This window comes from Hippopotamus amphibius, chromosome 7 (genome assembly GCF_030028045.1).
Source record: "Hippopotamus amphibius kiboko isolate mHipAmp2 chromosome 7, mHipAmp2.hap2, whole genome shotgun sequence".
NCBI classification, from domain to species: domain Eukaryota; kingdom Metazoa; phylum Chordata; class Mammalia; order Artiodactyla; family Hippopotamidae; genus Hippopotamus; species Hippopotamus amphibius.
The window spans coordinates 79,319,570-79,343,510 of NC_080192.1; the positions used below are offsets into that span (position 1 = coordinate 79,319,570).

The 23,941-nt window shown below is 42.7% G+C and overlaps 1 protein-coding gene across 50 annotated transcripts in view; it reads left to right on the top strand.

Annotated features, from left to right (window-relative positions):
- MAP4K4 (mitogen-activated protein kinase kinase kinase kinase 4) overlaps positions 1-23,941 on the top strand; it is a 173,135-nt gene that overhangs the window by 141,326 nt on the left and 7,868 nt on the right. For 6 of the 50 annotated variants that reach the window (XM_057742565.1, XM_057742557.1, XM_057742560.1 and 3 more), the window contains 15 exons: positions 200-433; positions 1,370-1,476; positions 2,847-2,998; positions 3,876-3,973; positions 5,796-5,971; positions 6,340-6,460; positions 7,474-7,665; positions 9,720-9,837; positions 10,151-10,321; positions 15,184-15,327; positions 17,963-18,097; positions 20,467-20,567; positions 21,901-22,074; positions 22,605-22,764; positions 23,582-23,721. In XM_057742565.1, the coding sequence (XP_057598548.1) occupies positions 200-433; positions 1,370-1,476; positions 2,847-2,998; positions 3,876-3,973; positions 5,796-5,971; positions 6,340-6,460; positions 7,474-7,665; positions 9,720-9,837; positions 10,151-10,321; positions 15,184-15,327; positions 17,963-18,097; positions 20,467-20,567; positions 21,901-22,074; positions 22,605-22,764; positions 23,582-23,721 (2,223 nt within the window). Of the gene's footprint in view, positions 1-199; positions 434-1,369; positions 1,477-2,846; positions 2,999-3,875; positions 3,974-5,795; positions 5,972-6,339; positions 6,461-7,473; positions 7,666-9,719; positions 9,838-10,150; positions 10,322-15,183; positions 15,328-17,962; positions 18,098-20,466; positions 20,568-21,900; positions 22,075-22,604; positions 22,765-23,581; positions 23,722-23,941 lie in introns of those variants that run through there. The other 44 variants (XM_057742568.1, XM_057742576.1, XM_057742588.1 and 41 more) reach the window with 16 other exon arrangements.

Genomic DNA, 23,941 nt, shown 5'->3' on the forward strand with positions numbered 1-23,941 from the left:
AATGTACATTTGTTCTTTTCTACATATTGTGCTCCCCAGACCACCTCTCCACTTAAAGCATAACTGTTGTACTGCTTGGCTGACCTAGTTCTGAGCCGCCCCATGTGCGTTGCCCGGCTCCCGCTTTGGATTTGGTATTGACCAGAAAAGCGTTTTCTGCAGAACGCATTGAATGTTTTGTGTTTTGTTTTCTTGTAAGGTACAGTGGTCCCACCTGGCATCTCTCAAGAACAATGTTTCCCCTGTCTCGCGATCCCATTCCTTCAGTGACCCTTCTCCTCCCAAATTTGCACACCATCATCTTCGCTCTCAGGACCCATGTCCACCTTCCCGCAGTGAGGTGCTAAGTCAGAGTTCTGACTCTAAGTCGGAGGTACCTGACCCCGCCCAAAAGGCTTGGTCTAGATCAGACAGTGACGAGGTGCCTCCAAGGGTAAGAAGCAGAAAGACAGATGTGTGCTTCTTTTTCCTTTTTGTTATTTTTAAAAAATTATTTCAATTAAGGGTGTGGTGACGTCACCAGAATTAAGGGGTGATGAGATGGCAGAGGAACTTTTCACGGTGGGGAGAGAATTCCATAGTGAGGCAGTTAGGTTCAGCCATTGGCTAGTTAGCTTTTTCATTGCTGTCGCTAACTCTGTACTTAAGCACAAGATACCAAAATAATTTAATAGTATGTTTATAAAGTGTGTGCTTCTAGAACAGACAGAATCAAAATACATTTTAGCAGCTGTCTGCTTAAGTTTATTCAGAAGCTATCAATTACTTTGTACCATTAACTAATATCAAAAATTTCAGAAAAGGTCTTAAAAGGGAAAAAATTAATATAAATGTTTCAAAAAAATGATTTTTTTTAATTGAGGGATTTTTGTTTTTGTTTGGATTTTTTTAATGTTTTCAAAATTTTTGGTTTGGTAATCACTTAATATTGAAATTAAACAAAAAGGCACATTTTAATTTATTTTTCCTCCACTGGGAATTTGTTTCCTCTGAATATTTACTTGCTTCCTGCATTCTTTGTTTCTTGCTGATCCATTTGTAGGCCATTGTTTGGTTTCTTTGAGCATATTTTCCTGATTCTCACATTATCTCAGCAAAATGCTTTGTATGTCCCCTGCCGGCAAGCTTCAGTGCCAACATCATTTAAATGTGACAGGAGCATAGAAAGGTTGTCCTGGTGCCTTTGATGCCTTTGACTACATTTTCTCTTTCTGTTGTTACTGGAGGGCAGAGGGGGATTGGGGGTAGGTCGGTGATAGTAAGGCTAAGGTAACTAGGACTGCCTTAGAGGTATGTTTGGTAGGGAAGTCTTTTTTTCGTCTCCTCCTCATGTTTTCAGTAATTTAATTGCTGTATTTTGTACCCAAAGGTTCCTGTGAGAACGACGTCCCGGTCCCCAGTCCTGTCCCGTCGGGATTCCCCACTGCAGGGCAGTGGGCAGCAAAATAGCCAAGCAGGTCAGAGAAACTCCACCAGGTAAGAGAAGAGCGAAGCTTAGCCAAAAGGTTTACTGCAGTGTCCTGCAGTCTTATATTGTCTGCTTGTATAAAAGTGCTCATAAACATGGAAGTTTTGGGGCAAAGAGGTGATTAGTTTATAAAGAAAATGCCATAAAGTCCATTCGCATGAATAACATCAAATTGATCTGTGGTAAAAAGAGACTAAATCTGACTCTGTATTGTGGCAGTTTTCAGTTGAAAACTACCTGCCTCGGTGAGAGTAAGTGGAAGGAACAGTAGGGAGCGGGGTGGGGGGAGGTGGGGGTGGTTAAGGGAATTCTAACCCAAGAGGGCTTATTATCCAAAGGATGTTCAGGTGTCCTGGGAGTGGTACAGAAATCACACAGGCTACGAAAGAAAGTCAGCGGTTGACTTAGAGTTGGCAATAAACTTGTGAATTAACCACAAAGTATTTTCAGGTTCTAGAGCTGTTCTGTTTTATATGATAGCTATTAGCCACATGAGGCTACTTAAATCTGAATTTAAGTTAATTAAAATTACATAAAATTAAAACTTAATTTCCTTAGCTGCACTAGCCGTATTTCAAGTGCTCCATAACCTCATGTAGCTTGGTGGTGACTGTATTCTCCAGCTCAGCTGTAGAACACTGTCATTGTCTCAGTTCCATCAACCAGAGCCGTTTTAGAAGAAGAAAAGGTCATGTTGAGTGTTTTGTACCCTGATCATCACTGAACCTCTGTACGTGGTATCTCGGTATAACATGAGGCAGTGAAATGGATGACAGCCCAGAAGCTGCAGACAGAGAGCTTTCTGAGCCTTCAGTGGTCAGGGTGGGCTGCGGGATTCTCCTGTGCCCAAGTCTGTGTGCTAATTCTTACCTAGAAGACTTGTGCCGTGGTGTATCCATGGCAAGGATACACCGCGGGCCATGTACTGTTGCATTTCCAGCCCAGATCATGGAAAAAGGAGTATACTACATAAGCGTCAGTTCTTAAGAACAGTGGTGGGTGGTGGGTACTGGGAACAGTATGATTTTGTGTATAATTATATAAGTGGAATTTTTCATAATAAGAAACTGAGTTTGTAGCTGAGACAGAACTAGTGACACTTCTAGACCAAACAGGAGTGTTTCCTCCCACACCCAGTGAAGATTTGGGGTCTGCTAATGGTAGACTGTCTTTGAGCATTTTTGGTTTGTTAAGATATCTGAGATAAAACCAATGAATAATGCCACTATAACTTTCGGTGAATTTCATGTTAAATGCTGTTTGTAGGCTGGTTTTCTCATCATCCCTACATTTTCAATGACATCATGCATGTGTTTATAATTTGACAGTACGTCTTGGGATAATGCATTAGCTGTTCTCTTGTCTTCTTCTCCAACAGCAGTATTGAACCCAGGCTGCTGTGGGAGAGAGTGGAGAAGCTGGTGCCCAGGCCTGGCAGTGGCAGCTCCTCTGGGTCCAGCAACTCAGGATCCCAGCCTGGGTCCCACCCTGGGTCTCAGAGCGGCTCTGGGGAACGCTTCAGAGTGAGATGTAGGATGCCTTTCCTCTTCCCTGCCCTGTTCACGATATCGGGCTCCAGTCAGTAGAGTTGACCCTTGAACACCTAGGGGTTAGGGACACCCACTGCAGTTGAAAATCCTCATCTGTGGTAGGCCCTCTGTACCCGCGGTTCCTCTGTGTCCGTGGTTATAACCAACTGTGGATCCTGTAGTACTGAGTTATTTGCTGTTGAAGAAAATCCATGCATGAGTGGACCTTCGAAGTTCCTACCTGTGTTGTTCAAGGGTTGAGTGTATTTTGGAAATCCTTTTCAAGCATGGAAAAGACCTGTGATTTTTCGTAGATGCATATTACAAAACTATGTTTCAGTGTAGGTTTGCTAGTGACACTAATAATTGTCATAATTTTAATAGTAAAGAGTGAAGTTTTGAGAGGTTACACATGCTGAGCATTTTCCATGCATTATCTCATTTAATCCTTATAGTAATCCCCAGGAGGTGGATATATATTGTGTCTCCATTTTACAGATTCAAGTAACTGCTGTTTAGTGAGTTTACATAACTTGTGCAGGGTGATTAGCTAAATATCCAAGCTGAGATTTAAACCCACTCTTCTCAGTATAAACTCCATCAGTATTGTCATCAGTATTGGTTGTCTTAACCTACTCATAATAGTAGGTTAGCGGAAATCCCCTCTACTGTATTATTGATGTAACATAACAAGGAGTGTGAACAAGTGTTAGTGCAGGGTGATAATCGAGGGTTCTCTGGAAGGAGTCAGAAACCCCAGGGTTCAGACCTGCATGTGAAGACCTTGCCATGAGCGGGGCTAATGAGAGGAGAGGACCAGGGCCAGGTGGGCTGGGTGGCTTACGTGTCTCTGCCTTTCTTGTCTCTGAACTTAACAGCATCATCCAAATCTGAGGGCTCACCATCTCAGCGCCTTGAAAATGCAGCAAAAAAGCCTGAAGATAAAAAGGAAGTTTTTAGACCTCTCAAGCCTGCTGTAAGAATTACACAAAATCCATTTTAGTCATTTCAAATTTGAGTGAGATCTGTTAAAGCCGTGCCATTGCAAGCCCTGCAGGCCTTCCTGTGGGGCCTCACAGATTTGAGGGTTTATAAGGAAAGCTGCAAACCTCAGACACACTTGTGCCATGTGCACCCCCCACCCCCACCCCCAAGTCATTTAAAAAAATACAAAAGGAAAAAAAAAGCCTTCTATCTCTCTGCTTGGCATCAACCTTTACATGCTCTTGATGAGTGGGCATCTAAAATACTGGCTTTTGGAAGTGATATTTTTCATTACCTTCCTAAACTCCCCCATGGTTTAAATTCTGCCCTTTGGTACATGGGGTGGCAGCGTGGCTGTTTCTCTTCTCCTTGGCCCTCAGTGCAGTGGCTGCCCCGTCACTGGGCACGCTGGGGGTTTGAGCCTGCTGGGATTTTATCTCCTGCTTGCATTGATTTCTGTGCCCTCTTCTTTCTTCCCTGCTTCCTGTGCTGCGTGTTCCTCCTCACTGATGGCTTCTCTGGCTCGATGGGACCCACTGACTGAAGGGCGAAGTGGTAAGGCCCGTCGAACAGTTCAGCGTCGGAGCAGCATTCTAACTGCAATTAAACTTAGCCTGTATTCGACCTACATGCCTCTTCCTTCCTCAACTTGTTCTTTTCTAGAATTAAAAAACCCTAAACTTTTGCTTTATCTTTTTTAACACCCAAAATTTGCTGCATGCGTTTATTATTATTATTAAATACAGCTTTTTAAAATCACTTTAACAAAAAGCTGCAGCTGTATTTATGAAGTTGCGATCAGGGCTCAAGGCCAGTCCTTGCTCACTTGTCTCAGGGGCTCAGGTTCAAAGGAAAGAAGCATGTTCTTAACTGGTGAGAAGAAGAGACTCTGCCAGGAGGAAGTGTGGCCACATAACATAGGCTGACTTCTAAAAAATCACTACTTTTTAAATAAAAATTTTAAGTGGAAAGATACATACTTTGAACTTCTATATGAAAGTGTAGAATAGAGGTGATAAGCTTGGAAGTTATATTTGGATAACTAATTGCGTCTTAAATATCTTCATAGAGAAGAGTAAAGGGAACTGAAGCTCTTGTGAATAACAGCTTTTACCCTGGGCTGCTTTTCTCTCCTGTGTGCACAGCCATGGCAGTGGCAGGGAAGCCTGCCCAGCCGCCCACACACAGCTACACACACTGGGGCACTTTCTCACATCACATGTAGGGACTCTGTTCACGAACGTGGCAAGTTGACACTCGATGAAGCCAGATGTGAGCTGTGTACACTGTGCTTACTTCACTCTTTCATTTTTCTGAAAGTTGGAAATTTTTAAAAATAAAAGTTGAAGTTAAAAAATCTCACCAAATAAGTAATGTAAGTAACCCCTGTTTAACTAAAATCATCCTGAAAAATCTCCTTGAAAGACTTTGTCACAGGGGCAGGTATCTTTATAACAAACTACCAACATCTGTCTGCACACATTTGTTGATGAGTTTTTATAGTTGGAAAAAAATGCTCTCAGCTCATCATAAACAGATGATTGTTTTTTTATGGCTGCGAGGTTTGAACCGTGTACAACATCTTTGACTTTCAAAAAAAATCTCCATTTTTTGTTTTATCTTTTTGAGTTTTCTTGGTCTTTTCTATCAAAAGCTGTAAGAGCTCCCCTTCATGATACTGGTAAATACCCTATAAGACAGTTCTGCAAAGCGGACATGGCTGTTTGATGGGTAGTTAGGACGAGGCGCACGTCATTGTGCTGTTTCCCTCCTGCTTCCCCCTCTGTGACTCTCTTTTCTGTCCCCTGCACTAGGACCTGACGGCACTGGCCAAAGAGCTTCGAGCAGTGGAAGACGTGCGGCCGCCACACAAGGTGACAGACTACTCCTCCTCCAGCGAGGAGTCGGGGACGACGGACGAGGAAGACGACGACGTGGAGCAGGAAGGGGCCGAGGAGCCCACCTCGGGGCCGGAGGACACCAGAGCCGCGTCAGTCCCACTCTATTTTAGGGAGGATGAGTGTCCCCGCTGGGCCTTCTTTCCACTTGGAACCAGTTTCTTTAAACTTGTCCTCTGATCCTGTGAACATTTAACATTTCACTGTCATGGAGTTAGCAACAGATGGCCTTTCTGTTTTCCCCCTTCTCTTCGTTGGTGTGTGTGCCTGTCATTGCCTCTCCAATACTCTGTGTATTTCATTTTTTCTTTTTAATTTGAGGCTGTGATAAAAGGGAAATTTCAGTTCATTTTCCTTGAGGAAACGTTATACCTGTCTCATAGGACTCTGAGAAAAATCTAAACAAGATATCCTCGGCTCCTTGGTTATGGCCCTTCATGTCTGGATTTTGTCTCAATAGGTCATCTCTGAACTTGAGCAATGGTGAAACAGAATCCGTGAAAACCATGATTGTCCATGATGATGTGGAGAGTGAGCCAGCCATGACCCCATCCAAGGAGGGCACTCTGATCGTCCGCCAGGTATCCGCATCCTCTCTCTGTTGTTAGAGGCTGAGCTTCTCCTGTAGTCATTAACCCACTTGCTCATTCACTCACTCATGCTGTTTCTACATCATCGTCTGTTCTCACGTTAACAAGACCCGGAGGGTAGCGTGTCCGGGGTGAGGGAGGCAGGTGTGTGTTGCATGTCTCCGAGGCAGCCGGCAGTGTCCCCCCGTCCTGCTCCCCTGCGTGTTATGCGCCAGCCCGTAGCCTAGCACCACAGGAGCCCCACGGTCTGTGTGAGCACAAAGAAGCTACAGGAGGCAGACCACAGCCTGCAGCAGGGCAGCCAAGGGTCTGCACGGAGCTCTCGGCTCCGAGGCCCCATGGCGGGAGTGGGCAAGGCAGGCAGGAGCCTCCTGGGAGCTCCCCCTGGATCCAGAGTTGGGGAGGTCTCTCTTCTGTGCTCTGGATGTTAGCATCTTCCTTCGTTGAATATTAAACGTGTGCCACCCAGATGTGCTCCGTTTGGATTACCAAGTTTAACAACCATCTATTCATTTCTTAGCTTAGATGGAAGAAAAGTGATGTACTTCTCACTTAAGTAGGGCAGGGCACCTGTCTCGTACTTTGGACTTTTCCCTGAGTGTGTTTCATGCTCTGGCAGTGCATTCGGATGGAAAGTGGGAAGGGCCTGGTCTGGAAAAGACCAGGACTCGAAGTGACGGGGTTCTTTCTAGAGCTTTAGACAGATTTAAAAAGAAAAGAAAAAAGCCAGTGGTTTTGGTAACAGCAACTCATGTGGCAGATAAACCAGATCAAACACACACTGTTTGGCTTCTGTGGCCACCAGATGAGGTGCTGTGAATTCTGTCAGCCTATGCATTCAGCGAGGAAGCGTGAGCAGCTCAGGCTAATTTCCTCCAGGCTTTCCTTGATAACGTAACAGAGTTTGAGGAGTCACACAGCACCGTCAGCAGTCAGGTATCAGTAGGGTCTTCAGCAATGTTAGCGGCGCTTGAGCGAGACCAGTGTGCCTGTTTTCTCTGCAGAGTGCAATTGACCAAAAGCGCGCCAGCCATCATGAGAGCAATGGCTTTGCCGGTCGCATTCACCTCTTGCCAGATCTCTTACAGCAAAGCCATTCCTCCTCCACTTCCTCCACCTCCTCCTCCCCATCCTCCAGCCAGCCGACACCCACCATGTCCCCACAGACACCCCAGGACAAGCTCACTACTAATGAGGTATGTCTCGCACCACAGCTGGCTGCTCTCCCAGGGTTAGACCAGCACTGCCTAGGAGCTAGTTTGCAGAGACCTTCCCACGCCCTCACCTCCCCTCCCCACCCGCCTTCTTCTATCACCTCCCCTTCTCTCCCACCCCCAAGTAACATGTTTCAGATCTGCATACAAACCCCTTAACCCTAGAGCAATTTCCCTCCAAACTTGCCAGTTCACTGTTTACTTTTCTCTAGATAAGTGTAGTTGCATGGCTTTCCTTATTCAGTTTATTTTTCAAAAAGTCTAAATAAAACAATTGCTGTGTTCTCAGATCTATTATGTATTTGGCATGAAATTCTGGTAGTCATTTGTGGAATCTGCCCTTTTCATTCTTTTTATCCAGTAAGCAAAATACAGAACATTTGGTTAAGCAGACTTGGCCTTATCAGGACAAATGTGTTGCTCTTTGCAGGAACCTCCTTCAAAAAAGGCTGGATCTCTTTTTCTTTGTTTTGGGGGAGGCGGGTGGGGAGGGGGGAGGGGGTGTTGTTGGTTTGTTACTCTTATTTATTTTTGCCAACCTTGTTGAAAGGATTTCTCTCCTTGAAACTTACAATCACTCAAGAGTTTAAGAGGCCAAATGCTTTTCGGGGAAACCTAGAAAACTAGGATGTTACATAAGAAGAGCAAAGAACTGAGCGTGCTTTTCATTTCAAATTTGAGTGGGAAATCCTGTGTGCTTGCTTGAAGGCGTGGCTGTGGTCTCAGTCTGGGTGCTGGTTGGGTGATTCTTGCTCTTTGGAACAGGGTTATGTCCCAAGTGCAGTGACAGTCCACCAGGGCACCCTGTCCTTAATTAAACAAGTGATCATTTTCACGGGAGGTTTGATTTAAATGCCTTTGTCTAACAGTGGAAGGAGGTCGCAAGTGGCATATAGCTTTGGCCAATCTTCTCAATGTAAGCATTGAACTGCCGGCCTGCCCACCTGCTCCTATTTTGGTTCACTTGTTAGAATCAGAATAATCCTCTTCCCTTGAGGAGCAGGGGCAAGTCGACTGCTTCCAAGGCAGTCTTGGCATCAGATTGGCCGCCGTTGGCTGGATGGGTCCCAGGTCGTGGGCCCGGGTGGGAAGCCTGCCAGCAGGCGGCTGTGCAAGGTGGGATGGGAGAGAGGGGAGGGTGGGCTGCAGGACTTGTGACTTCAGCTGCCTAGGGGAGTGAAACAATACAGGACAAAAGCACGTGGTCAGACATGTTTTTTTCCTCCAGTTATATATTCCACCTACACTGACATTCCTTCTTAATTTGAACTTGGCTTCATTTTGCTCTAATGTACAGTATTTACAATAACCCTTAACTTACTAAACTGGCAAGTTTATTTTTCTGTTTGTTTTGTTTTTAATTGTCATTACATTTCCACTTAACAATTTGTTTCACTTCCTTTGTGTTTTTTTTTTGTCTTAAGTTACATTATTAACCAAAACACTCCTATTCCTAAAAGAGCAAAAGGATATGCCTTATTCTATATTTGCACCTTTCACTACTGAGCCCCTATTTGATATGGATTTAATGATGATGCACCTAAAATGATGGTGGCCAAAGCTTCTGTAGCTTTCTGGCAAGAGGCTCACTTTAAAATAAACAATATAAAATTAAGATTTGCCAGTATTCTAACATAGGGTCATTGGACTTGGAGGGGGGTGGGCAGGAGAGTAAATTCAAAAACTGATGAATCAGTCAAGACACTTCAAACTTCCTTTAGGAGTTTTCATTATAATTATTTATTAAAAACCTGAGGAGCATGAAGTGTAGATTTTGCTGGTAGCTTGCGCGTTCCGTCTTAGAGGAGCAGTTATTTCCAAAAAGAGGGGTAGCTCTCTTTGGCTCCTGGTTAAACACCCTGTATTGGGGGGATATGGGGTACACATGCAGAGGCACCTCCAGAGCCTTTTGCAGGGGGTAGTGAGGGGATATGGGTTTTGTATTGGGAAGCAGTGCAGTGTAGAAGTGGATTGAAGTGTTTTATGTTTGTCATTTTACTGTCACTGTATTAATACGACTGAAATTTACATTGCAGACTCAGTCCGCTAGTAGCACACTCCAGAAACACAAATCTTCCTCCTCCTTTACACCTTTTATAGACCCCAGATTACTACAGATTTCTCCATCTAGTGGGACAACAGTGACTTCTGTGGGTAAGTAAAGCAGCAGTAAGAAAGCAGCTGACGAGCAGATTCGGGCATTTTGCACCGCTCTGTCTTGTGGCTTGGGCATGTGTGGTGGTGGTTGGCAGGCACAGACCTCAGACCAGATGCCTGTCCCGCTTGCACTGCCATGTTTGCAATGAGCTGCATAGTCAGTTTCCTTTTCCATGTACATTTCTTAAAAATTTCCCTTCCTTGGCAAAGAGTTGGTTGTGACATGAATATCTACTTGAGGTGTAGTGGGAAAGGGAGCAGGCCCAGTGCTTGTGGAGACAGAAAATAATTCCAGTGTCCTGTGTTTCAGTGGGATTTTCCTGTGATGGAATGAGACCGGAGGCCATAAGGCAAGATCCTACCCGGAAGGGCTCAGTGGTCAATGTGAATCCCACTAACACTAGGCCACAGAGTGACACCCCAGAGATTCGTAAATACAAGAAGAGGTTTAACTCCGAGATCCTGTGTGCTGCCTTGTGGGGTAGGTATTTCACTGCGACTCTGACCTTTTTGTTTTTATTCTCAAGGGTGGACCGGTCGTTTAGAGAAGTACAACTTTGGATAGTGTGGGGGGTTTGGGGAGCACTGTTGGCAGGTAAGACTGAAGGCTCTCGATGCCCATCCCTGCACCGTCCCCCGTGGAACCCTGCAGGCACACACACCAGCCTGCCCTTGTTTCAGCTGTCAAGTGTTGGAAAGAATGATTCATCTCCGTTTCTTCATATAAAGAAGAAAAGGGAAAAGATGAGAAAGACATTTGATTTGGCCCATATTTATAGGGAGAATGAGGAAATTTGTCAAGTTGCTTTTCTTTAAATGCTTCAGTTTCAAGTTTTTTCTGTGCTCTTTGTGACTTGGGCTTAACATCTAAGTGAAGCTTTTAGAAGCAGTCTTCCCCGGGCCAAGAATCTGCAGGAGGGGACGTGAGCTGCCTTACCCGTGCAGGCTTGTGTGGACACCATGAGAGGGGATTCACTGAATCTGTCGCGCACGCAGCTCTGCCACCTCCCCCAGCCCCTCAGGTGCACCTGCTCTCACCCTGACCTCCATCTGCTCTCGCCCTGACCTCGCCTTCCAGTCCCACACCTGTTGTCCACCCTGAACCCTGCCATCAGCTCTTCGTGATAGGGAGGGATTGTGCTTCTACTCAGAAAAGTTTCTTCCTCCCTTGACATTGCGAGTATAAATGCATGAGGACACAGCACATCCTCTCACGGTTCTCCTGGGGTGTCCATGATGGCTCTGCATTCCCCCCACGACCCCATCAGCCCCCCTCACTCTTAGCCACTCACCTGGCCCAAAGTGATGAAGGCAGACACGAGAGCCCCAGGTTCACCTGCTGAACCTCAAGATGCTCCTTGCTCCTGTCGTTGCAGAAGGACCTGTAACTTGGTAGATTGTCCTCCTCTTCTGCCTTGTGGGCCTTGGTCTGTCCTGGCCTCGCTTACCCCCTCTCCCCCAAGGGCTTTGGAAGGGTTGTCTCTGCCCGTTGTAGGCACATTTTTCTTCATATTAAAGGCCCTTTGTGGGGGTGTTTATATCATCAAAATGATTACATTATGTTCAGTGTAGAAGTAATGTTAAACATGTTAATTCTTTTCAAATTGGTGCAGTAATTTGTACATAGGATGTTTGCACTTGGTAGCAGTGTCACACTTCATTTATATTCCTCTAACGCCTGTGAAGTGCTGGGCCCTGTTCTCTGTGCCATTAACCAATTGTTTTTTAGCTAAAATCTTTCTTTTTCCTAATTAACTTCTTCACTACCTCTGAGGAAGATAGGTGACTGTCTCAAGCCTGTGTCTTTTAAAATGCAGTAGAAATCTGTTTTTATCATTATGTGTTAAAAGAAGAGATAGGGAGGTGACTTAAAATAGGTTTCTGTATATGAGTGTATTTGAGTTGCCCCTTGGCTGGGTCACATCACTGGTGGATTTCCTTAAACAGCTTGTGATAGCTGTTGTGAGTTACCTTTTAAGTGAAGTTAAAAATAAGTCTCTTAAAGACATAGACCCAGAAAAGTTAAAACATGTACTATGAGAGCTATAGCCTGACAAGGGGAGGAAATTCAGAGGATGCTGCAGTGCTCTTTTGAAATGGTGAAATGGATGCATCTGCGTTCTGCTGACCCGAGTTAGGTTAGTTTTTTGTGTACCTTCCTAGAAGATGTTTGCTGTGAGTGTCCTTCGTCTTATTGAACTTCCTTGTTTTGTAAATTACTGCATATTTGTTTAATTTTTTAGTAAGGCAATTTCTCCTTGTTTACAGCCAGGATTATTTTAACATATCTTTTGGATGTGATAGTTTCCACTCTTATGATCATAAAGAATTGTGTGCACTTACTGTGGTACTTTGACTACAGTATGATTTATCCTAGAATTGAAAGGAAATTTAAAATCACATGTTATAGAGCTCTTAGCCATTTCTTCCATAACCCTGCACCAGATTCCTGTGAATATAATTGCAGTTCCTAGACCTGCTTACCTTTGAACAATTAGCATTTTAAAGTTTAATTATATCTAAAAATTGTAATGTTAAAAAAATATTTATAAAAAAATTACTATAGCATGCCACAGTTTTTTTCCATAGGCTCATAATTTCCAAGGTTGCTACTTTCCAGTGGCTGTCTATATTCTTTTGACTGCTAGCACTCAGTATTTCACAAAATTACATAGTTAGAAATATATACTGAATTAGAACTAGAAAATAATCCGAATAATAATTCTGTAATTAGAAAATACGGTGTAAGTGCTGAAATATCTACAATTTTTGTGTATGTGAAAAGGTTTTTTTCAGCTCTTTTGAATCTTTGTTCTTTCTTGCTGTAAAATCTGGATGGAGATTTGAATGGTGTTTATTTTTGGAAACCACAAATAATAGATTTCACAGTGCTCATATTTGGGGTAGTTATTACACATTTGGGTGGTTGACAGATTTTTTTAGCTTTTTGATATCGAAGATTGACCAGGAAAATGTTGAAATAGTATATGAACTGGAACCTTTGGAATGAACTCCTTGGTAATGGTTTGTCCTTTCTGCTGCAAATAACTTTTAAGCTATTTAGAATTACCTGACCTAGGTATGTGGAGGGTAAACACTAAAATAATGTTCGAATAAATTTTATATTGATAGGGAGTTAGTTATGGCAAATAGCCAACTTCCAAAGTAAACTTATATGAAAATGAGTGGAGTGTTGCTTAAGCATTAACTTTTTTTATATTGATGATAAACCTGTTTTTAAGTTGGACAGCAGTTTTTTTTTTCTTCTTAGAATGAAGTCATTATCTGATACGTATGATATTTCTATTAAAGAAGAACTACTTTTTTAATAAAAACATATTGGCCTAAAAAAGTATAAGGCCGTAATTCAAAGCCATAGATGCTACCTGGTGAGTAAAACATGAGTGTCGTCATGGCTGCACTGACTGCTGTGGTAGCTGCTGGCCTTGTGTGTCTGCTTACGTGTAAATAAAACAGAAAATTCGTCTTGAAAGATGGGAACCTGCATTGCTGCCTGATAGATTATTATGGGGGACTTTCATCAGGTCACAGTGCTATTAGAGACCGTAGATGTCTGTCCCTAGGATTTGTGAGCATTTCTTTATTTTTGAGGACTCCAGGGCAGGTGGTGTTAGCTTGCAGCGTGCAGTGCTTGGGCATATTGGTAATCACATGCGTGCATGCCAGCACTCTGTTAGTTGCTGAAGTAGCAGTGATGCGAGTACATGTGTGAATTCCAGGTTCCCCACTCTCCCCCAGGACCCAAAAGATGTTTCTGGTTTCCTCATGTTTCCTTTGGTAGATACTGTCCTCCTGGTGTTGGGGTTCCCCCTACTGAATACCAAACAGGCATAGAACTGAGGGGCTGGGAAGGTGTTTTCTTGTTGCCTTCACAATTGTTCTTTTGAAGTTTTCTGGAAAACTGTGTTTCTGAATAAACATGGATCACATGGCTCAAGAAATACATTCTGTTCCTCCCTGTCATTCCATCTGCCTGAAAATATTGACTGAGCGATTACTTGGTGAAAGCACAAATACTTCATTCCTTTTGCCTCAGTGAGTTTATTATCCAGTTTAGGGAATTGGTGCAGACATAGATGTGCCCAATCCCCTAGGAACATAAGGTGCTCTATGCTACAAGTTACAAAGTTAATTTAGGTGACCAAGGTGATAGACCAAGGAATCTGTGTAATTGGGGAAATAAATGAATGATAAAGTCGGCTTGAGGGGCAGAGAGTTTTGAAAGCTGGATGGAGGCTTTTGTACCCTCTTCAAAAGAGAGAGAGTAGTTTTTGAAGGCACAGTATGGCCCAGTGAGTGTTGTAGGAAGGTTAGGATTGTTTGTGGTACAGTCACGAGAAAGTAGGGGGAGAGGGTCGTAACAGCCTCACTTCGGGCCTCTACCTATCAACGGTGAGGTGGCTAGAGCCTGAAGGCGGGTAGAGCAGAGGAAGGGGAACGGAAAGGGGTCTTTTTGGGTGGGGGTCAGTTTGGCTAGTATGAAACTAGCAGTTGTGTTGGGGGCCCCATTGATAGAAATGGCAGGGCTCGAGAAGCTGGTCTCAGTAGGATTGGAAGTAGATAGAAGAGCAGGGAAGTGGGAGTGGAATCAGGCGTTTCTGGTGCTGAGGTCCTGCTCCAGCAGAGAGACAGCAAGGGAGATGCCTGCACTGGGAAGCAGAGAAGGTGCATGGAGACAAGGGGGAGACCGGACACGACTGGAAAGAGTGGAGCTGCAATGTGTCCGAGGCCAGGAGGCCCAGTGTGTACTGTTCCTGGGGACCAAGAACCAAATCCATCTGTTTGTTTGTTAATGATGGTGGAGGGTGGTCTTTAAGACAACCTTAAACTGAGTGATAGACACCAGATCAGTCACAAACTGTTAAGGATTAAGGGGGCTGTGTATGGCTTGTTCTGGAAGTTTGCCCGTGAAAAGACAGATGAAGGAAGCAGGTGGGGATTGTAACATCAGACAAAGTTTATTTGGGTGTTTAATGTCACATTTGAGATGGAGAGTCTGTGGTACCCAGGAGACTGTGGACTGGAATGTCTTGGGGCAACTATGGAAGAACCAGAAACTGGAGGGTGGTGGGGAATCAGGGTATGAGGCGGGCTTGTTTCCCCCCTTGGATCCTTTTTTATATGTAGGTGAATATTTCACCCTCTCTCCTCTATGGTGATTTGTTGCCGTTTGGGTACTTTAAGCTCTGACTATCCTAAGCATCTCTGTCTGTGGGTGACGGGAGGAAACCACTCTTTTCCAGATAAGTGGTGCTGTTCGCTTCATACAAGGCTGTTTGCCAAGCACAGTGTAAAATTGTGGCCTTTCTGTCTGTGAAATAGGAGTGAACTTGTTGGTGGGTACAGAGAGTGGCCTGATGCTGCTGGACAGAAGTGGCCAAGGGAAGGTGTATCCTCTGATCAACAGAAGACGATTTCAGCAGATGGATGTCCTGGAAGGCTTGAATGTCTTGGTAACAATATCTGGTAAGTGTCTGTTCGCGAAAGCAGGCCTCCAGCACTGTTTAAAAATGTGGTACTTCCCGGCACGGAGCTTGAGTGGGCTCATTTTCTGAAGTAATAGCTAAATGAGATAGAACCATAGCGTGATTTTACAATAATGTGATAGGAAATGTGTTCAGACGGGACCCATGTGTGCACGTTTGCCCAGGGCTCTGCTGAGTGGTCCTGGGGCGCACAGGAACCCGCACTTCCTGTTTCATGTTGCTCCCCCACCCTGCCACTGCCCTCTGTGCTCTGTCTGTTCAGGGTGTGGGTTTATGTCCACTTCCTCGCACAGGATTCTTTCATGCAAAAGGAACTATTCTTTGCCATTGATGATAAAAGTATTGTGGTGTTTTTGTTTTTTGTTTTTTTTAATGTCAATCGACACTTACTATAAGTTTCTTTTTTAGAAAGAGCGTTTTTCTTAGTATAGATTATGTATGTTCATTGTAGAAAGCAAGAAACTACTGCAGAAAAGCAAATGGGAGAAATAAACAGTAAAATCATCTGAAGATAGCATCTGTTAACTTCAGTTTTTAATTTCCAATGTTAAGCATGCACACATTCAAAATATACACTTGGGGGAAAAATCTCCATAAAAATAGTTATGCAGTATTTCAAGCACTGACAGAATGATATGACACCCATATACTGATGAGATGGTTTTAACGGATGTTAGAATACCCTGCTGTGCATACATTTGATGTCTACTTGCCCTTGGTAACCACTTTCCTGATGTTGAGGTGTATCCTGTCCATTCTTGTTTGACTAGACCTTGTAGGCTGCTCTTTCCATGTCGCTGAACGTTCCTTCTTGATACCCATACTGCATGGCTACAGATGTTTCTTTGCATAGATGTACTAAAGTCTGTTTCCTAGTCTTCTGTTGTAGGCCTTTCCATTTATTCCTTTTTTTTCCCTCTCATGTAAACATTTTTCACAAGTATCTTTGCAGCTCACTTAACCACAGGACATGTGAAGCCATGTTGCCTAGATCATAATTTCCTAATTTGTGTTTTTGCTGGGATCAAAGAGTATACAGAAGTGTAAGACTTGTTTTCTAATAACCAGCATTGTTTTTTTATTTAATTATCTGCTAACTCGAACTCGTATTTGTTTATATGTAACAAATTTCTTGCAGCTATTTTAGTTTTCAAATAGGCTTTTGGCTTAAGTGAAAATGTTTATTGAAATGCAAAAATTCACTGTGCATCTCATACTTAAATGAGAAAACAACCATTTAAAACTTGAGTGCTGATGGAAAGTAGGTTTTAGAATTGTAGGAAAAATAAATGAGCTAAAAAATGGTTTAAAACTTCGAAAACAGAGAAAACAGGAAGAATAAAATAAGATGTAACCCCTATCTCAGAGATACTCTTGTTAGCATTTTATTGTATTTCCTTCTCTTCGTTTCTATAAATATATCTCACAGTGTGGGAATAAAACACTATACATAAAAGGATGTCATCTTTGTTTCACTTATTTTCCCACATTCAGAAATTCTTCAAAACTTCAGAATATTGTGTTGAAGTGTAAGATCTAATACGGAATGTGCACAGATTATAAATAGTGTACAGCTCCACGAAGACCCATCACAGTTAGGACCCATCCATGTAGCTTCCACCCTGGTGATGAAGGGGTGCCATCCCAGCCCCTCAGTGGCTCCCCTGCGCTGCCTCCCAGTACTGCTCCTTCTCCCCAGAGGGAAGCACTGTCCTGACTTGAACACCTCAGAATATACTAGGTAGTCTTTTGTGTCTGGCTGTTTTCCTAGAGCAGTTTTACGTTTACAGAGAAATTGAGCAGAAAGTATAGACAGTTCCCATATTGTTCCCTTCCAGTTTCTCCCATTCTCTCACATTATTGGGGTATATTTGTTACAGTGGATGAACCAATATTAATACCTTATTATTAGCTGAAGTCCACAGCTTACATTAGGATTCTCTCTCTGTGTGTGTCCTCTGGGTTCGACACACGCATAATATTATTCACCGTTACAGTATCATACGGACTGTTAGTTCCATTGCCCTAAAAATCCTCTGTGCTTCACCTACTCACTGCTCCCTCAAAGCCCTTGGCAACAGCTTATCTTTTTTTTTTTTTTTTTAACTGTCTCTATATTGCCTTTTCCAGAATGTCATAGGTGGGCTCTTGCAGTGGATAGCCTTTTCAGAATATTGAGAGCAATTACCTTTTTATGAATCTATGTGATAACTTCTTTTGTCTGTTCCACGTGCTTGCTCAGTATTTTTGCTAGGTTATCTGTCTTCTAATGATTTATAGGAGTTCTTTACGTGTTCTGGGTATGAGTCTTCTGTTAGCTCTGTTAAGTTGTGCTTATCTCCAGTTTATGGCTTGCCTTTTCGCTGGATTCAAGTCCCCGAGTTGGGTGATCTATGAAACCCTTTTGTGCTCTCAAATGAGAAATAATAGTTACTCTAGAGAGTTTTGAGAATCAGATATCATAATAGCTTGAATTGAGTTTCTAGTGAAACTGGTACAAAATGGTTTCCAAGGGGATGATATTTATTGTTTATTGCAGTTTCTTTTGGTTACTATTGTTGTTAAGATATCTACTTTTGAACATACATATAAAGTACTTATATTCATTTTGCTAGGCAAAAAGGATAAGTTACGTGTCTACTATTTGTCCTGGTTAAGAAATAAAATACTTCACAACGATCCAGAAGTTGAGAAGAAGCAGGGTTGGACAACCGTGGGGGATTTGGAAGGATGTGTACACTATAAAGTTGGTAAGTCCCACAGTGGTCATGAGGGTTCTCTTTTTCCACGTTTTAATTAATCTTCCATTTAAAATCCATGTGTTTTTGAAGCTTTTAGTAATGGACTTGTCTCTGAGACTTGTGACTCATTTCTGCATCATGATGTTCCTGAGGCACCTTCTGATCCTGAGCCTGCAGGGCCCTGTTGATCATAAAGCGTTCACTCCAGCTGTCCCCGTCCTCTGTCCTGAGCCTCTTCTCACCTTTCCTTGGATGGTCCACATTCTGCTCTGTGAGCTGTGGTTCAGAGTGACCTCTTTAAGGAAGCGATGCCAGAGGAGAGCCAGTCGATTTGGCTTCCTCCTTTGTGCTGCAGGCTAGTTCTCACTTGGAGGACTGTGGGTCCTTGGCAGGCACTGATTGGGAAGAAGCTGTGGCCTGTCAGCTTGAATTAAACGCGCTGTCCAGAGCCCTGCTCATCACTAAGAAACATGTCTCACTGGCCAGTCATTGTTCCATGGCAACTGTTTTGTTCTTAAGATCTCACAAGAACAAAACCAAAATAAATTTTTTTGTGTTGGAAAAAATATCAAAATACTGGTACTGATGTGGAAAATAAGGGGGAAATAATGGAGCTTAGCCCAATTACAGTTTTATGGGTGAGATGATGTGTTCTAATTGAATTTGAAATGGAAGGTTGAGAAGATTAGCAAATGGTCTCTGTATACCTAAGACTCAGTAATGTAAGGGGCGTATTGAGTGTTGATTTCTGCTTATGTGTTTTCTCTTCTTCTGTGTTTATGAAACTACATACTGTAGTCAGTGCCTCTGCTCCCAAGGATGTTACAGTCTTTAGTGTTATTGTCTTGTTTATGTCACCTGTCCACAGGCCTCGGCTCATTGGTTACTAACGAGTGTGGGTGCCACCCTGATAGTGGGGTGATTCCAAGTGATCCTGCAGGGTTCTATCCCCTTGGTATAAATTTTGGGATTAGGATTTTCTGTGTTGTGTTTTTGTGTAATATTTTTATTTGTTGAGATGTAACTGAAATCGTCTAAGGCTAAATGTAATGAACTGGCTCATAATAGCTGAATTATTCCTGAATAGTTGATCCTACAGGGGAGCGAGAGGCAGATATATTAGAGTGAGCTGGGCTTTTTACCAGGTCAAAACATCAGTCTTCATTCAGGCTTGTCATTCTTACTGAAGGAATCACAAACACTTCTTTGTTATCTTTAGACTTTTAGGAAATTATATTCAGTTTATTAAGACCTGTGCTGTACAGTATGGTTGCTGTCAAGAAACAAGGGGCTATTTAAATTTATATTTAAATTAATTAACATGAAATAAACTTAAAAATTTCTTTCCTCAGTGACAGTAGTACATTATAAGTGCCCAATAGCCCCATGTAACTAGTAGCTGTCCTATCAACAGGGTGAACATAAAACCTTTCTGTCATCACAGAAAATTCTGTCCCGTCAGCACTGGTTTGGACAGCCTCTTACAATCTTTGTATCATAATAGTCATGTGATTCATTTGAATAGTGACAATACATGGAATTTAACAAGGAGAGTTATCAAGTCAACAAGCCATGTCTTATGGTTTAGAGAGCACGTGAAGACACTTGGGGGTCTGCACCAGGCAGTAAGTCAGGAGTGGCCAGAGCCCCTCCAGGTATCTGCTCTAAGTAGAGTTGCTGGCTGAAACAGCTGTAAAGCCGTGTAAAGGAAGCCTATATATATATATATATACATATATATGCATATGTATATATATATATATAGAAAAAGTTAAAGAGAAATTTTCTTTACTTTTGGCACAGAACTTTAGGTAGAATCCTAGCAATTACTACTGTCTCTATAGCTCAAGAAGTGGTTTGAAGTGATACTTGATCTTGTACACAGAAATAGATAGAAGTCAAACTCAATTGATGAGTATATTGTTGTAGCCTTTCGTGTTTCCTCCACCTGTAAGCCCCACACCAGACTCCAGAAAGGCCACATGGAAGATTCTACCTCTTGCTGGGATTCGGGAGCCTCTTGGCTGATAAATCACCTCATTTTCCTTTTGAACTAATACTGAGCCCTTGAGATGGAAGCGTGGAAAGGCCGACACTGTCCTTGATTATTGAATACTTATAGTCTAACAAGGAACTCACAGATAGTAACCAGGGTATGCAGTTGAGTCCGGCACAGCCTTAAGGAAGATGGGAACAGCCTGAATTGTACATTACAGAGTAGGAGAAGTGAACTGTGGGGCCTGACCTGTCAGCATTTTTCTCTTAGTGGTTTGGATGGATCAGCAGAAGGCATATTCAGAAAATTTTCAGAAGACAGCTAAAAGAATTTAGAGTTCCATGTTGATACTGACCTGTGCTCCGCTTGTTTGTTGTTTCAGTAAAATATGAAAGAATCAAATTTCTGGTCATTGCTTTGAAGAGTTCTGTGGAAGTCTATGCGTGGGCACCCAAGCCATATCACAAATTTATGGCCTTTAAGGTAACAACATCAAGTGCACTTAAAAAGTAGCATCAGCCATGCACCCTGTGACCCAGAGTCGGGGAATATGTCTAAAAACCGTGAATGGTTACAACTGATCATTTAAAAGCCATGTGCTGATTTGATATAGCTTTTCCATGAGAGGCCATTTCTAATGGAATAAACTGAGCTGTCTACTTTCTGAGTCCTTGGCATGTAAGAGGGGAGCAGAATGTTGGGCAGACACTGGGGTTGGAAGGTTAGATTAAACCACCTCCATTTAGAAAGCAGACTGTAACCCTCCACCTGAAGTCATGGACGTGTATAAAGATTTAGATGTTCATCATTTTGACAAGTATTCAGCAATAGGCAGCTTTAAGGTATATCTGTTCAGAGGACTAATTAAAAATGAAGTTATAGAAATTGTTAATGACACAAGGAATGTATTTTATACATTAAATAGAACAAGTATTAAAAATATGTGTAATATACCATTTTTGTTTAAAGAAAAATACTGTAGAAAAATATTAGCAGTTATTTTTGTGGGTATTTTTCATATTCCTTTTTTGTAATTCTAGAGTTTGCACTAGATACAAATTTATAAAATTCTTAATTAAAATGATATTGCTATAACATTAAATATTATAAATGACTTAATAACATCACTTCTGATATTAGACACAAAACCTTAAGCATTGCACCCAGGGCCGTTTTAGTGCAGGGCAAGAAATTAAGAATTTTGTATCCAAAATGATTCTATTTACTTATTTTTTAAAATAGTTTTGACATATTTTATTAAGAGTAGGCTTCTGTTATTTGGAAAATTGACATATTTAGACTGCTTATTGCTTGATTCCCCAGTAAAGCAGAATAAATGGGGTTATCGTATTTGCTAAAGAAAATAAAGCTATATATTAGTGACTAAAAGCAATTGATCGTATGGTTACAATTATCTTCTGAGATCTGATCTTAATTACCTTCATGTGCTAGGTACCGTACTCGTTGATTTTATAAATAAATACCTTATTCAGGTCTGTCTCATGAGCCGTAGGTGTTGACGTTAATGAGAAACTGAGGCCGCCCAGGCTGTTACAGTACGTGGTAGCCTCTCGTTACCGTCATCACTCTGGTTGAAAAATCAGAGTGGAGGCTTGAGGAGCTCAGCAGAGACTGTAGTGATCACACTGATGAAACTCCCTGTCCATGTCTCCTGCATCAGCTCTCTCCATTGTCTGAGTTAGAATAGTTGATGCTGACTAACAGATAAGAGTAACTGAGTGCCTGGGTCTGGCTTGTCCAGTTTGGACCATTAGAAATAAGTTCTGCTTCTTCTCACTGCTGCTCTTCTTTGTAGTCATTTGGAGATTTGATGCATAAGCCATTACTGGTGGATCTCACTGTTGAGGAAGGCCAGAGGTTGAAAGTGATCTATGGATCCTGTGCTGGATTCCATGCTGTTGATGTGGATTCAGGATCAGTCTATGACATTTATCTACCAACACACGTAAGAAAGAACCCACACTCTATGGTTGGTTGACTGGCTTCATTTTGTTTTGACTTTTTCCTTTACTCTGCTTAGTGAACTAACACAAGCAGGGATTCCTTGCTTCCCCTTTGGTGTGGGGGTGAGTATTTAAATGACGTGCCCTGTTCAATAGCTCTGCTCCGAGGCAAGTGGGGAAACCTCTCCTGGCTCTGAAGCCCTCCGGAAAACCTCCTAGCCCTGCTTTCACTAACACGGAAGGGTTGGGGCGGTTGCTGGCAGGTCAGAACCTCTGTGGGTCGGGACTGGTTAGAGGAACATAATTTATTAAGTGGAGCCCACAATCCAAATTATGTTCCAGGGGCTCAGAAAATGTGACCTCGTAGAATATAGGACCTATCAGAGGTAGTCTCTCACATATATATTGCATGGATTTTCCAAAATGTTATCCAATTGCTGTGTTTATCAACAGGAATCTGAACCAGTGCATTCCCAAAGACATTCTTATTGAGCCCTTTTGCGGGTATAGAAATAGCCACAAATGTGCTTCTCTGTACTGTATTCCTCTTCTCTAGATCCAGTGTAGCATCAAACCCCACGCAATCATAATCCTCCCCAACACGGATGGAATGGAGCTTCTGGTGTGCTATGAAGACGAAGGGGTTTATGTGAACACCTATGGAAGGATCACCAAGGATGTGGTTCTGCAGTGGGGAGAGATGCCAACATCTGTAGGTATGTGTCCCTGGGAGGAAAAGGCCGCATGTTGTAAAAGTAGAGCCTTTCCTAAAAATGTGTATATTTTGGATACTGATTTTGCGTGTTGTTCAGACTTTTTGGCCATTTAACAGAATGGTTGTCAGTAGTTGGTGGAAAGTGAGATTGTAGACCGTGACACATGTTATAGTCTTATGTTAGGACAGAATCCAGGTAATTAATTTTTAAAACTGCATCATTCACAATCCTTCATTTAATCTTTAAGTCAGCCAGGGAAAGTAGGACAGATGTAGTTATTGACTGGTGTGTGGAAAGTGAGGGGAACAGGAAGGTAAGTGATTGTTCTTGCAATCTCGTGGCCCAGCTGCAGTCGGCACACAGTCTCCCAACCTCCTTTGTGCATTCGGCCGTGGAGGCTGACGTCTGGAACCCTCATGGCTCCAAGTTCATGTCCCCAAACTATTTTGGTTTTATTGCAGTCAAGTCTGGCCCTGTCCACTTGCCTGCCTCCCTGGTAAACTAGTGTGATAAAAATACAAGCTAAACTGTGGGGGTGCTGCGAGGTGGGGCGGGGGTGGGTGATGCTCCAGCATGAACTGCCTCAGGGGAGTTAATAGCCTCAACTGTTAATTCCAAATACCGCCTCCCAGGATGGACCACAAGGTTGCACATGCACAGTTCCTTGCAAACAAAAACCCGCAGATACTAGCTGTTTAGAGGGATAGTGGGTGGGTGTGTCTGTGTGTGCGTGAGAGAGAGGGAGGGAGACCCAAGTGGTTTCTTTCCACGGCTGTTTCCTTATCTTTAACAGTATGTGTTTTCTCCTCTCAAAAAGCATATATTCGGTCCAATCAGACGATGGGCTGGGGAGAAAAGGCCATAGAGATCCGGTCTGTGGAGACCGGCCACTTGGATGGTGTGTTTATGCACAAAAGGGCTCAAAGACTGAAATTCTTATGTGAACGCAATGACAAGGTAACACTTTCCTTAGAGATTCTTTTTAGTTGCTTCTTTTAGCAGTGGTTTATTTTACATGGAGTTTGGTGAAGCCTTTCCTTGGCGTTTTGATAGATTCTGAAATAAATTTATTAAGGAACTTTTAAGTAGTGACTTTTTAGACCCGTTTATGGAGGTCAGGGTATATTTTGTTTTTGTTGAGGGGATGGAGGTGTTTATCTCTGCAGAAATCATCCTA